Below are 12,810 nucleotides of genomic sequence, written 5' to 3'. Positions count from 1 at the left end.
GCCCCTTCGAAACAGGGCATGCAGCTTCCCCTCCCCGCTTCCATGCAAGCTAATGACAACACAGCCTGGCTCTTTCATATGTGTGGGCATAAGCGTGTGTCACGGCAAACAGCTTAGCTGCCGGGCCCCGGCAGAAGACAGCGCACAGAACAAAGGGCTGGAGAGCATTCGCCACATTCAAAAGAGGAGGAAGAGGAAGAAGAGGCATGTTTCTTTGCGTCATGGTCAAACAAGGAAGGGTGGCAGCGGCCAGATCGACTCGGGATACATGGAAAAGATAGATGAAGCGGGGATGATAACTGAGCATGTGTCTGGGGGAGGGGAAGGGGGGGCAAAGCCCCGTGCCTTTGCTTAACGGGGCGCCTCCTCCGACCTACAAAGCTCTTCCCTTTATCCCATTGGTGTGTCTCTCTCTTTCTTCGTCCCCCAAACGACTATAGATCCAACCGTATTTTGACATATTCTGCCATCTCACCCCTCGCCCCCTTGAAGGATGCAGGGAGAGAAAATCCTTGCCCTTTTCCCTCCCCATTTGGCTTAACCTATTTTTTAATGTTATTAAGGTGCTCTTTTTTTGGGGGGGGGGGAGCGTCTACCCCCTCCTAGAGGATTCTTAACTCTCTTCCTGCACGTAGGCAAGCCGGGCTCAAAGTGTTATATAACGACCCCCTTTTTTTCCAATGCATGCTTAGATCTGGTTTTGTAAATGAGCTTTGCAGAGAGATTCGAGATCTATCTAAATCTGTACAAATAAAAACGAAGAGCCAAACCCAGCTGATTAAGGTTAAAGGGTTGGCAAGAGAAGACCACGTGAATATAAAATTTAACTCTTTTACCTACCAGATTAACTATTTTACCTGGTTAACCCTTTTACCTACCAGATACTCGAAGGTCACAGGCCTTTGGATACTGGCCCCAGAGAAAGGGAAACATTTAGCATCTCATCCGACCGAGTTGCTGCTCGCCCAACATATACTGTACCCACCCCAATTTTTCCCCAAGGTCATTGTTTGCTACAAAGACCAAAGGATGTTTACCTACAGGACTGTGTGAGAACATTCAGGCCAGTCAAACGGGAGGGTCTGTGAAATCGGAGAGTCTTATAAGAATCCGTGGCTCTAAATCAGCCAATTTAACAGAAAAGGGACAAAAATTCCTTTCTATCTCCATCCATCTTTAGCAAACCGGAATGATGACCGACATGTAACCTTAGCACGGGGCGGGGTAGGAATAAATTGCAGCTTCGTTCTCTAGTTAACGTTTTCGGAACATTTGTCAGTGTGTGTATATATCAGGATGCATTTTGGAAATTATCTTTCTTTCTCGACAGTCAAAACAGGACTCTGGGGAAGAGAGCGGCCCACTCCACCTAGGCATAGCAAAGATAATATAGGATGTGTATCTAAGAGAGCGGTCATTCACAGGCATTATGCTTGCAGGCAGATGTGGGATAGAGAACATTGAAACATCCCTCCCCCCCCCCCCATATCAGTGACACCAAAAAAAAATCCATTCATTCAAAATGGGGGTGGGGGGGAAAGCAGGGGGAAATTAATCTAAAACAGCGGGGAATACAACAATATAATGGGGGGGACAGCAATAGAAAAAGCACACTAGGTTAATATAGGAAATCTAGTTTCTTTATTGAGAGATTGTAAAATTAGTGTTAGAGGGACTGTGTTGTAACAATGTTGTCATGCACACAATACAAAAAAAAGGCCCACCATGCCGTGGAAGGGCAAAACAGAACGGAAGCGGCATACAATGGCTAGATGTATAAAGAGCTACAGCACGTTACATTTTGGCAAGATAATGTCTCTACAGAGAGATTTACATCAGAAAAAACTAAGTAATGTAAAAAAATACAGACCATGCTTCAGTTTTAGTACAAGAAAAAGGTGAAGAAATACACAACCAAAGGATATTCGATACAGAAAAAAATTTACCCACAAAATAAGAACAGGAAGTAAAAAATCCAGCATAGCAGAAGGAAAATGTTATCCCTGTTGAATGGAAAACCATTTTGCCAGGACGCGTCCGCTTCCGCGTCATTTTTAATTTTTTGTGTGTGTTTCCCCCACCCGGAAGGATTTAAGAACCAATTGCTTTAATTTGTGTGTGTGTGTGTGTGTGTGTGTGTGTGTGTGTATCAAATTCAAAAGGGAAGCTTCAAATTGCCTTTTGTTTTGTTTTTAAAAATCAGGCCACTGTAAATGTTGGTTTGGTTCAGTTTTCAATGAAAACAGATGGGAGTCCATTGTGGGGAAGGGTGTAATTTTGGCCAGGAGAGAGAAAATCTGTGTAGGCACAATGTGTGTGTGTGTGTGTGTGTGTGTGTGTGTGTGTGTGTGTATGGATGCAATGCACAAAGATGCGGTATCCTTTTTTTTTTTACATACTTGCAAAGCCTTGGCACAATTTTGAAGAGCCAAGGTGGTTTGGGGGCATTACATCGACCCAATTACTTTAATGCCCCCCAATGAAATACGGTGACTATTATCAACACCCTTCTGGCAAATAATCTTAAATTGCCATTTTTTTTAAACAAATAATATTAACACCCAAGGCAATTTGCATGGGAAACCAAGACCCCCTCTGTAGGGCTTGGGTGGAGATTTGGTAAAGAGAAATGTCAAATGTAGGATACTGCATCCGCCAAAAAAACGAAAGCAAAATGAATCCACTTAACAGGGATTTACAGTGCAAATGTACTTAGCTACACAGGATGAAGGTACAAAAATGGCGTTATAAAACTAGAACTATTTTGGAAAATGGCCCTTTTTTTATTCTAAGCTACTACAATGAAGGCTAAAGAGAAAACAGGTTTGAGTGTACAGTCTGTCTACCGTTCTGGGGGGGGTCTTCCCCCTCCCCCTTTCCATGAAAAGACTGGTGATTTAGGACTTCAGTTTTAAGCACCAGCATCCTCTCTGGCAACGTCTCGGAGGGCTTTCAAGTCCTCCCTTTAATCGCTCAAATGCCACCTGCTTGGCACCAGACCTGCTTAGTGGGTGTGTTCCAGAGCCAAAGAGAACGTACATAAAGGTCTATTGTCCTGGTGTCCCGTTCCCCCCACACCTTCCTTCACCTTTCTTAATGCCACCTGTGATTACACTTTAAAAGCCTGATGAAGGAGAAGATGACTTCGCCAATACTGTCAATTTTCACCAGGCCCCCTTTTTAATGGTACGGCTGTTACTTTCTTTCACATTTTTTTGAAAAAGCAAAGTTTTCTGCCTTTTCAACCCACGCCAAAACACCTGAGCAGGTGAAGACAGAGCAAATCTTTCAGCTAGAAGAAAGACTCCTCGCCCTCTCCCCCCCCCCCGCCCCCACAAAGAGGATGCTTGGCTTAAAATGTCTCTGCCTTCCTCCGATGGATACAGGAAATGGTTAAAGAGAGGGGTGGGGTATCAACATGAGAGCCATATGCAGAGGCAGAGAGCTAGAAGCCACCGGGTGGGGCAGCAGAGGGGGCTACTCACCGATCTACACAGATGAGTTAACAAAATAAAAAAATCAGGGGGGGGATCATCGACAGGTTTTCCGAACAATGCAAAAAAAAATGTCCGTCATCCCATCAATGCACTAGAAAAGGTTGCAAACGAAGAAAAGAGACTGCCACAACTGTGCCAGCTAAGCTGTGTGTTACACATGTACGGTGGGGAGGGAGAGAGGAGAAGAGCTGAAAATATGGGCAAAGGAAAAAAAAGTCAGAGCTCTCGAATGGGGGGGCGGGCGGGGGGGGGGGAGAATATCAAAGCGAGACAAGCAGAAATGTATTCTGGGGACAGCTTTGCCCGGGAGCCTTGGAAGTTCTTCAGATGCTGAAGAAATTCCACCTTTCTCACCTGTGTGTGACAAAATGAAAACATGGCCCCCTCTCCAATGTAATTATGCAACCTGTTTACCCAGGGGAGGGGTCCCGCTTGAAACCCAGGAGGCTCGATCCTGGGTATGTCAAAGCACTTAAGACTCTCGCCCTAGATCCCAGGTTTTTGTTTTTTTATCAAAGTCCAAAACGGTCCCCATCTCCCCTAAAATTTACCTAGAAATATTTTCAAACTGCAATTTTTTGACCGTGGGCCCCGGAGAGGGGAAGCGAGGAGGGTATTCCTACACAAAAAGGCAAACCACGAGACCTAAATAACACCCCAAATCTGACAGAAAGAAAAGAGAAGGAAATGAGAGAAAGGCAAACTAAAAAAAAAAATCAAAGAAAGAAAGACACGTAGGTTCGAGTCCATTGTTTGTGGCAGCAGATGGGGTGGATGGGAACAGGGCAATGTGAGAAAAAATATGCAATGGCCATACACATCCCATATTGTTCAGGACAAAAAAAATCACGCTAAAACTGGCATTTCTTTTGGATTTCTCTAGAGCCCTCGTGGTTCCGTTTGGCCTCAAAAAGATGCTGCAAATGGGAGATTATCAGGACTGGACGCGGTAAAGAGTTGCAATCCCTCTAGAGGTGAATGGGGTGGAGAGGGACGGGGGGGGGGAATGCACCCCATCTTGGACGTCAATATCCCAAACTAGCCAACAAAAGCAGCATTTCCCCTAAACCCCTCGACATGATTAAAACTAGCTGGAGAAGTTATTATAAAAGGGGGTCACAGGGAGGGAGATAAGAGGTTTAAAAGGGAGAAGCTGTGGGAACGGATCATATTTGTGTGTTTTTTGGGAAGGGGGGGCTAACAATTCACATAGGAACACTGTGCATGCCAACCTAACCCTCACAAGAAATCCTGAATCCAGTCCCTTGAACCAAGATTCGCACTGAGCGTCCCCATTTTGAAAGGAGCAGAGAGAGGCAACCTTTCCCTTCTAGCAGGGGGTCCATACATGTCAGGTGGAAAGGAAAGGGGGAGGGGCCGGCCCAAAAAAACCCCTAAAATGGAGCTTCACGGGCAGCTTAGGGGTTTTTTTCCTTCCAAGCAAGGCATTTATTCTACGTTTTTAAAAGGGCGGAAAACAGCTCTCCGGGGGGCACCCTTTACAATATAATCCCAAGACCTTCCGCCTTGAGTTTTCACGCTTCCTTCCATTCCCACAAGAGATCCCTGAGATTCTCTGGTTTTAATCTCTCCTGGGGTTCGCCCATCTTCCCTGTTTGGCATTTCTTCCCAATTCACCCCAGATTCCCCCCCTTTTCTCCCACAGCCCCCCCCCCCGGACCCTCTTCCCCCTATCCCCATCTGCCTCCACGCCTGCTTGCTTATTTATTTATTTATTTATTTATTTATTTATTTATTTATTTATTTATTTATTTATTAATTAATTATGAGATTTATAAGCCGCCTCACCCCCGAAGGGCTCGAGGCTTGCTCTCTTTGCAATCTCTCCTTTGAGGGGGGGGGGGTCTTCCATCTGCCCTCCTCCCAACAGAGCCCCCCTTGAGCAAGCTTGGCCCGTGCCCTTTCTTCCACTGCGTGCTCTGTGCCCGCCCCCGCTCCCATCCACGCCTCCTCTCTAATCCCACAAAGGGGTCCAAAAACTTCAAAGGGGAGGGGTCCTATCTACACCATCCTCAAATTCAATCCAAAGGGGGGGGGGCTTCCTTCTGCCCTCCTCCCAAGAGAGCCCCCCCCTGGCAAGCTTGGCCAATGCCCTTTCCTTTACTGGCTACATTTCTCTGCATGCCCTATGCTACCCCCTCCCCCCCCCCAACCTCCCATCCACGCCTCCTCTGATCCTACAAAGGGGTCCAAAACACAAAAAGGTGGTGGTGGGTGGGGGGGGGGGGTCCTATCCAAACAGTCCCCCAACGCAGTCCAAAGGGGATCCCCGACCCAAAGCAGAATCAAATATTGGGGCGGGGCGGGGCGGGGGTGCTCTCTCTGCCCCTTTCTCCCCCCTCCCTTCCTCTTCCCGCCCCCACAGCAAGGAAAAAAAAATGCCCGGAGAAAGCGATACCTCTGTTTCGCACAGAGCCAAACACTGGAAGAACAAGATAGCCGACGTGCACCAAAACCATCCTGGCCGGCGGCGGGCGAGGAGGGTCCCCCCGGTTGGCGGGCGCTACCCCTGGGTGGCGCCCCCGGAGGGCGGCAGGCGGTCGAGCGGCGCGGGTGGGGGCGGCTGCTGCTGCTGCTGGCGCTGCTGCTGCGGGGGGCTGCGGGCGGCCAGATGGCCCATGGACAGGCTCCCTCTCCCCACGCCTCCAGACATTCAAAGGGCCAGCCGGAGCCTCGCAGCTGCCCGGGCGCACAAAGGGGGCAGCGCAGCCAATGGGGGTCGCGGGGCGCCCGGGCTTCGCCTCGCTGCCTGCCTGGCTGCCTCTCGCCCCTGCCTGGCCCCGCCCCTGGATTATCTCCCGCAGGAGGCGGTGGAGGGCCAATCAGGAGCCAGGGGGCGGCCGGCCGGGGAGGGGCTGCAGCCACATGCGCCAGGCGGGAGGGGAGAGGGAGGCGCACTGGCGCGCGCACGCCGACAGAGGGCGGCGCGCTCCCGCGGACGCGGGCCGTGGATGCAAGCGCACGCACCTGTGCGATGAAGGGGGGCACAGCCCGGGGATGCCAATCTCCAGGGGGCAGCTGGAGATCGCCGCTGTTTCAGTTCTTGGGGTCTGCAACCTGCGGCTCTCCAGATGTCCGTGGACTACAATTCCCATCAGCCCCTGCCAGCATGGCCAATTGTAGTTCATGGACTACAATTCCCATCAGCCCCTCCCATGCTGGCAGGGGCTGATGGGATTTGAAGTCCATGAACATCTGGAGAGCCGAAGGTTGCAGAGCCCTCAGGAAATGGCTGTTTCGGAGAATGCTGAGGGGCCTCCCGTCCCCCAGGCTCCATCTCCCCCCCTTTTTTCCCCAGGTATTTCCCAACCTTGTCAGCAAGGCTCCTTTAGAAGGTGCATGATAGATCTGTGCCCAAAGGAAGGTTGCATGCAAGAATTTCATAGGGTTGACAGGAAGTTGGTTCCTTGTGGCGCCTCCCCTGACCGCCCGTCCCCCTGGGGCGAGTGTGCCGTCCCACCTCCCTTTACCTGGGGTTGTCCTCCCCAGACCATGACTTAAATAACCCCGCTCACAGGGCGCCTCAGCATGTGGTGTGCCCTGACGCCCTTTCTGCTCCCTTCCTGCACTCTTCCCCTCGCTCAGTTACCTCACTGAGCGCGGGTGGGTCTGCCTCCCAGGCTTCCCACCACTCCCACTCCCCTGTTGTACCCTCACAGGGTGGGGGCTCAGCACCAGTCCCCCAGCTTGTTCTCTGGCACAGCTGGGCTGCAGGACCCTTCCCGTCCATGCCCTCCTGGGCTAACCAGCTCTCTTTCCCTGCTAAGCAGCTCTCTTTCCCTGCCTCCTCGCAGGACTCCCTTCCACCCTCTTCTCACAGCCAACGCCCCTGAGCTTCCTTTCCCACCCCCTTATATCCCTTTCCCCTCTCTCAACTCCCTGCCTCGTCCCAGCTGTTGCCTCTCCTGATCAGGCTCAGCTGAGGCTAGGCAAGCCCGGCCGGGCTCAGAGCCCCGCCCCCACACTCCCTCGACATGGCGCGTTCGAGCCGGCGGATCAGCTGGCCGCCTGGCCGAAGGGTCGGGGGTCGATATATCGACATGGCGTCTGTTTCTGGTGTTGGTGAGTCACCATGTCGGGGCAGCGGCGGCGGCGGCCCGTCGGGGCAGGGAGCCGGCGGATCTCCAGGGTGGGGAGGCGGCGAATCAGCCAGGCGACGCGCTGTCCTCTCCTCGATAGCGGGCGCGGCCTTGCGCAACCTCGGAACAAGTCCGGGCGCTGTGCTGGGGCTCGCACCCGGACATTCCTGTAGGGTTGCCAAATGCCTGCCTGGCTAGGCTTGTTTGCAGGGACAGGAAAGATGTCACATGAAAAGGTCCAGAGAGTTTTGCGGATACGCAGGGAGAGACAAGGCGCACGTCCTCACAGAGACACCCTGGCCCTACGTATACATTAGAATGGTCTATGGGGGCAGTGGTTTTCAAACTTTTTTGCCATGTTTGCTGCAGCAAACCCAGCTGAGAGCAAGATTTATAGGTTGCATAAAACTCTGGCCCTGACCCGGATGGCCGAGGCCAGCTCGAGCTCATTAGGTCTTGGAAGCTAAGCAGGGTTTAGTCCTAGTCAACAGTTGGATGAGAGACCACCAAAGAAGTGCAGGGTTGCTACACAGAAGGAGGTGAGGGCAAACCCCCCTGTTTACCCCTTGCCTTGAAAACCATGTCAGCTGCAATTTGACCACAACCAATAAGTAAATCCCCAAAGAACAAGGCCTGATGACCATATTGTAATAGCGCCTTTAGGGTTCTAAAGACCAGGCAGCAATATTTGCATGTACACATAAGTTCTTTTCATCTGTGCTCTTTAAACTCGCTTTTGTTATCCGAAATGCTCTGGTCTGTCCCCTTTTAGATAGGAGAGATTAGCAAGGTGGGCAGACCTGGGTTGCAAGAGGTGGGTAACCACGAGATCTTTTGTACCAGTGTTTACAGTAGGTCTTTCTCCTTAGTAATCTGCAGGAGCCAGAAGTAAAAGTTTAACAAGCCTTATTTGGGAATAAAATAATAAAAGCACAAGGATACAAATACAAAGTACATCAAGACTCCACACAGGCTATAGGTAGAGTTGTAGATTTAGAATAGGTCAGGGTTTGGCGGGGGGAGGGGAGATGATAATAACCTGTTCTAGAAGCAGAATGGTTCTGAGAAGCAGAATTCAGCCCCCACACTGAGCTCCAAGGAGATGGGGTAGAAAGCAGATGGCAGTCAACACAACAGAAGCAAAAGGTTAATCCAGAAAGCATTGGGCAGAGCAGTGTGCCTAGACCAGAGAATCAGCCCAGACAACCCTGAATGGAACAGAATGACGAAACTAGACAGTTGCCTGAAACAGTACTGAATGCTGACTGCAAAGCGGGCAGCTAATATATAAGACAATTTGGCCCTCCAGCAACATTAAGAGAGCTAAATCTTCCTGGACAAAGGTGGCCCTTGTCCTCCAGAGAACATGAGGCTCTAGCCCAGGGAGTGTCCAGAGATTATTAGATTTTGAGGAGGAACTGATAACAATCGCAGTTCCAGGATAATGCCAACGCAGATGAAGGCCGTCGTTTCCAAGAAGGAGAAGATGGGATTGTATTGTCGAAGGCTTTCACGGCCAGAATCACTGGGGTGCTATGTGGTTTCCGGGCTGTATGGCCGTGTTCTAGCAGCATTCTCTCACAGTTCTCTCAGTCACAGTTCTCTCAGAACTCTCTCAACCCCACCTACTTCACAAGAAGTTTGCTGGGGGGAAGGTAAGGGAAAGGAGCTTGCAAGCCACCTTGAGTCTCCATAAGGTGGGGTATAAATCCAAACTCTCCTCCTCCCTCCTTCTCTTCTTGTTCTTCTTCTTCTTCCCTGTTACTATGTATGGGTGTGAAAATTGAACAGTGAAGAAAAGTTATTTCTTCAAAATGTGGTGCCAGAGGAGAGTTTTCTGGTTGCCACGGACCACCAGATAGACAAATCAGTAGCTCCTAGATCAAATCAAGCCTGAACACTCTCTAGAAACTAAAATGGCTAAACCGAGGCGATGGTCCTTTGGTCACATAATGAGAAGACAAGAGTCACTGGAAAAGACAATAATGCAAGGAAAAGTTGAAGACAGCAGAAAAGGAGGAACGCCCAACATGCGATGGATGGACTCTATAAAAGAAGTCACGGCCTTCCTTTTGCAACACTGGAGCAAGTCTGTTAAGGAGAGGACATTTTTGGAGGAGATTGATTCATGGGGTTGCCGTGAGTTCGAAGCTGCTTGATGACACTTCACATGCACACACCTTTTCAACAGATGGCATTTCTGTGTCTTTTAAAGCACCCTACGAGGAAGAAATCTGGGGGGGACTTGTTGAAAAGCTTGAGACTCTTTTACTTCCAGGAAAGTTGCTAGAAAGCTGGGGTCTGTTATGGAACTGATGCAAGCCCAGAATTCCCTCTGTCTTCCCCCACCAAAGTACCACTAAACAGATGGCACGGCGGAGCACAGATGTGTGGACTGAATGGCCAAATAATTTGGAAGAAGCTGAATGTGTAACAGTGGCTAAAGATTGGGACCTGCCAGGCTGAAATCTCTCCCCTTCTCCTTTTTTTTGAAAGCAGCTGAAAAAGAAAGGTCTTTGGGCTGCCAGCTGGTGGCATTTGGATCTGAAGGTCACCCGTTCTGCCCAGCTGGTTTAATTCGATTCTCCTTCCTGGAACTGGGCTAGCCACAGCAAAGGACAGAAACAGCAGTGACTCTGAATTAAGGGAAGAAAGAAGCCAGGAAAGAAACAGGGAGACGGGAAGGCAGGAAAATGAGCTGTCACACAAACACCCCCCAGGCTAAGATGCAAAGGGGTGGAGCTTGAGAGAGAAGGGGCGGTGCCTAAATGATTGGGGGAGGAGTCTGGTGAAATGGGGTGGCCCCACAATAGAAAATCATTTTATAATGTGTGACAACTATAGATAAGGAGGTAAATAGATATTTAAATGCAAGCAGAGTCAGAATGTAACAACTTCAAAGTCAGCTATCTTATCAGAATGTGAACTATTCCTTTCTGTCAAACATTTTTTGACTGATTATAGGTGAAGAAGTCTACTTTAGGATTTTGGAAAGAGAATATAGAAGGGTGGATATACACCCATTATACAGACTAATAGTTAGGTCAACGCAACCGCTATTGGTCTTTTATGTTGGTGCATATGTTTTGTCCGATCTGTCCTGGTTTGTCTTCCAGTTTGTCTTTTGTATGTTTTACTAATGTAAACCATACAGATTGTTTATTGTAAATATACTATCCGAAACTTCAATTAAAATTTATTATACAAAAATGGGGTGGCCCCAAAGTGTGGCTAGTTGGAGCGTCATGTCGTTGTTAGGTGGCAAAGAGACTATTTTGGCCTTCTCAGGGATGGGGTCTGGTCGATGTAGGCATGGCATGCGATCCCCTAGATCAGGGGTCCCCAAACTTTTTAAACAGGGGGCCAGTTCACTGTCCCTCAGACTGTTGGAGGGCCGGACTAAAAAAAACTATGAACAAATTCCTATGCACAAATGATTGTAAAATGTTTGATTTCACCTTTCAGCCTTTCTGTCATGGTCTATTTTTAGAACAGTGACCAAAGTATGTCAAGTACAGAGTGGGTTCCAAATATTGTTGGGGAGGCTGTGGAATACCTTCCCCTGTAAAAAAAAAAGCAGAACTTTCCCAATGAAGCATTCCATCTAACCCAGGATCAGGTATCTTCCTCCCTAGCAGCGAGCGATTTGCCAGCCTGGCTGATGCCAATGGGAGTGAGGTGGAACAGAAAGCCTGAGAGCAACACATGGAGTAGCCGAGAGGGAAGGGCGGAGCAGGCGTTGCCACACGTAAGGTTTCCAACTCTGGGTCAGAAAATTCATGGAGATTTGGGGGTGCCATCATGTAACTGCAATCAACAGCCGTTGGGGCCGGTTCCTCCTCTTCCTCGAGCCCCCACTGCACATGAATGGAGCCATTGCCGCCATGCCTGGTGGGCCAGATAAATGCCTTCAGGGGGCCACATTTGGCCCCCGGGCCGTAGTTTGGGGACCCCTGCCCTAGATACTCGCCCTTCCCCCCCAATATTTTGCTCTTCTTCCCAAAAGGTAATAAAGTCAGTCCTCGAGACCTGGCAAACTTAACCACAAAGCCCTCCTTTCCTGAGGAAGAAGAAGAAGAGTTTGGATTTATATCCCCCCTTTTATATCCTGCAGGAGACTCAAAGGGGCTGACAATCTCCTTGCCCTTCCCCCCTCACAACAGACACCCTGTGAGGTAGGTGGGGCTGAGAGAGCTCCGAGAAGCTGTGACTCAGGGTTCTGAACGCGGCTAGAATCTGTTTTCCGAGCAGCTCATGAATCCACTATCAGCCTCCGTCAGCATGGCCAATTGGGTCGTGCATGGCAGGGGGCTGGGATGGGAATCTGTAGTTCATGAACTGATCTGGAGAGCCGCAGGTTGCAGACCCCTGGATCAGCCTCCAAGGTCACCCAACTGGTGTGTGTGGGAGTGCCCAGGCTAATCTGAATTCCCCAGATAAGCCTCCACAGCTCAGGCGGCAGAGCTGGGAATCAAACCCGGTTCCTCCAGATTAGATACACGAGCTCTTAACCTCCTACGCCACTGCTGCTCCTTACCCTCAACAGGACTAACTGCTCCACTTTGGGGGCAGTTTCAGCAGATGTGCCACCCCACCCCCGCCCCTTTCTCAAAATCTCCAGGTATTTCCCCACCCAGAGCAGGTAACGCAAGGTGCCACCCATTCCCTTTCCAAGCTTTTCTCCATATTTGTAAGCCCTCGACAAGAGGCATAGCTGGGCCAAACTGTGCCCAGGGCGGACTCTGGGTTTTCTTTCCCCCGTGCCCCCCCCACACAGTGCCCCCTCCCCCTCCCACTTACCTTAGTTCAGGCTGGAAAAGCGGCCTGTTCACTTCAGGCTGAAAAAGCATCCTGGTGGGAACTACACTTCCCAGGAGACCTTGGGCTCGCAAGGGTAGTGTAGTTCCCAGCAGGGCTCTTTTTCAGCCTGAACTGAACAGGCCGCTTTTCCAGCCTGAACTGGAAGTGGCAAAAATAACTCTCCTCTTTTCTAACCCATACTCTTCCCCCCCCCACCCCACCTGGCTCAGCCGTAATATTATGAGCCCCCAAGTGTGACCCGGAGATCTCCTGGAATTACAACTGACCTCCAGACAACAGTGCATGTACGGCGCTGTTCCAACGACACCCCAGCAGTGAGGTTCTTTACGAACGGGGATATGACAACTGAGAGCCAGCGGGGATCATGTACTCTGAGCTTCCTCCAGCTAAAA

General features: G+C 50.1%; 1 protein-coding gene across 1 annotated transcript in view; it reads right to left on the bottom strand.

The window, feature by feature from the left end:
- The window catches only part of RNF165 (ring finger protein 165), a 106,827-nt gene extending 100,561 nt beyond the window's left edge, over positions 1-6,266 (bottom strand). The window contains exon 1 of the mRNA XM_048503913.1: positions 5,917-6,266. Coding sequence (XP_048359870.1) covers positions 5,917-5,977 — 61 coding nt within the window. The 5' untranslated portion in view covers positions 5,978-6,266. The remainder of the gene's footprint in view (positions 1-5,916) is intronic.
- Positions 6,267-12,810: the final 6,544 nt, after the last annotated feature.

The sequence above is a fragment of the Sphaerodactylus townsendi genome, linkage group LG07, assembly GCF_021028975.2.
Source record: "Sphaerodactylus townsendi isolate TG3544 linkage group LG07, MPM_Stown_v2.3, whole genome shotgun sequence".
Taxonomy (NCBI): Eukaryota; Metazoa; Chordata; class Lepidosauria; order Squamata; family Sphaerodactylidae; genus Sphaerodactylus; species Sphaerodactylus townsendi.
Note: the sequence above shows the minus strand (reverse complement) of the source record. Positions and strands in the feature narration are given on the sequence as shown.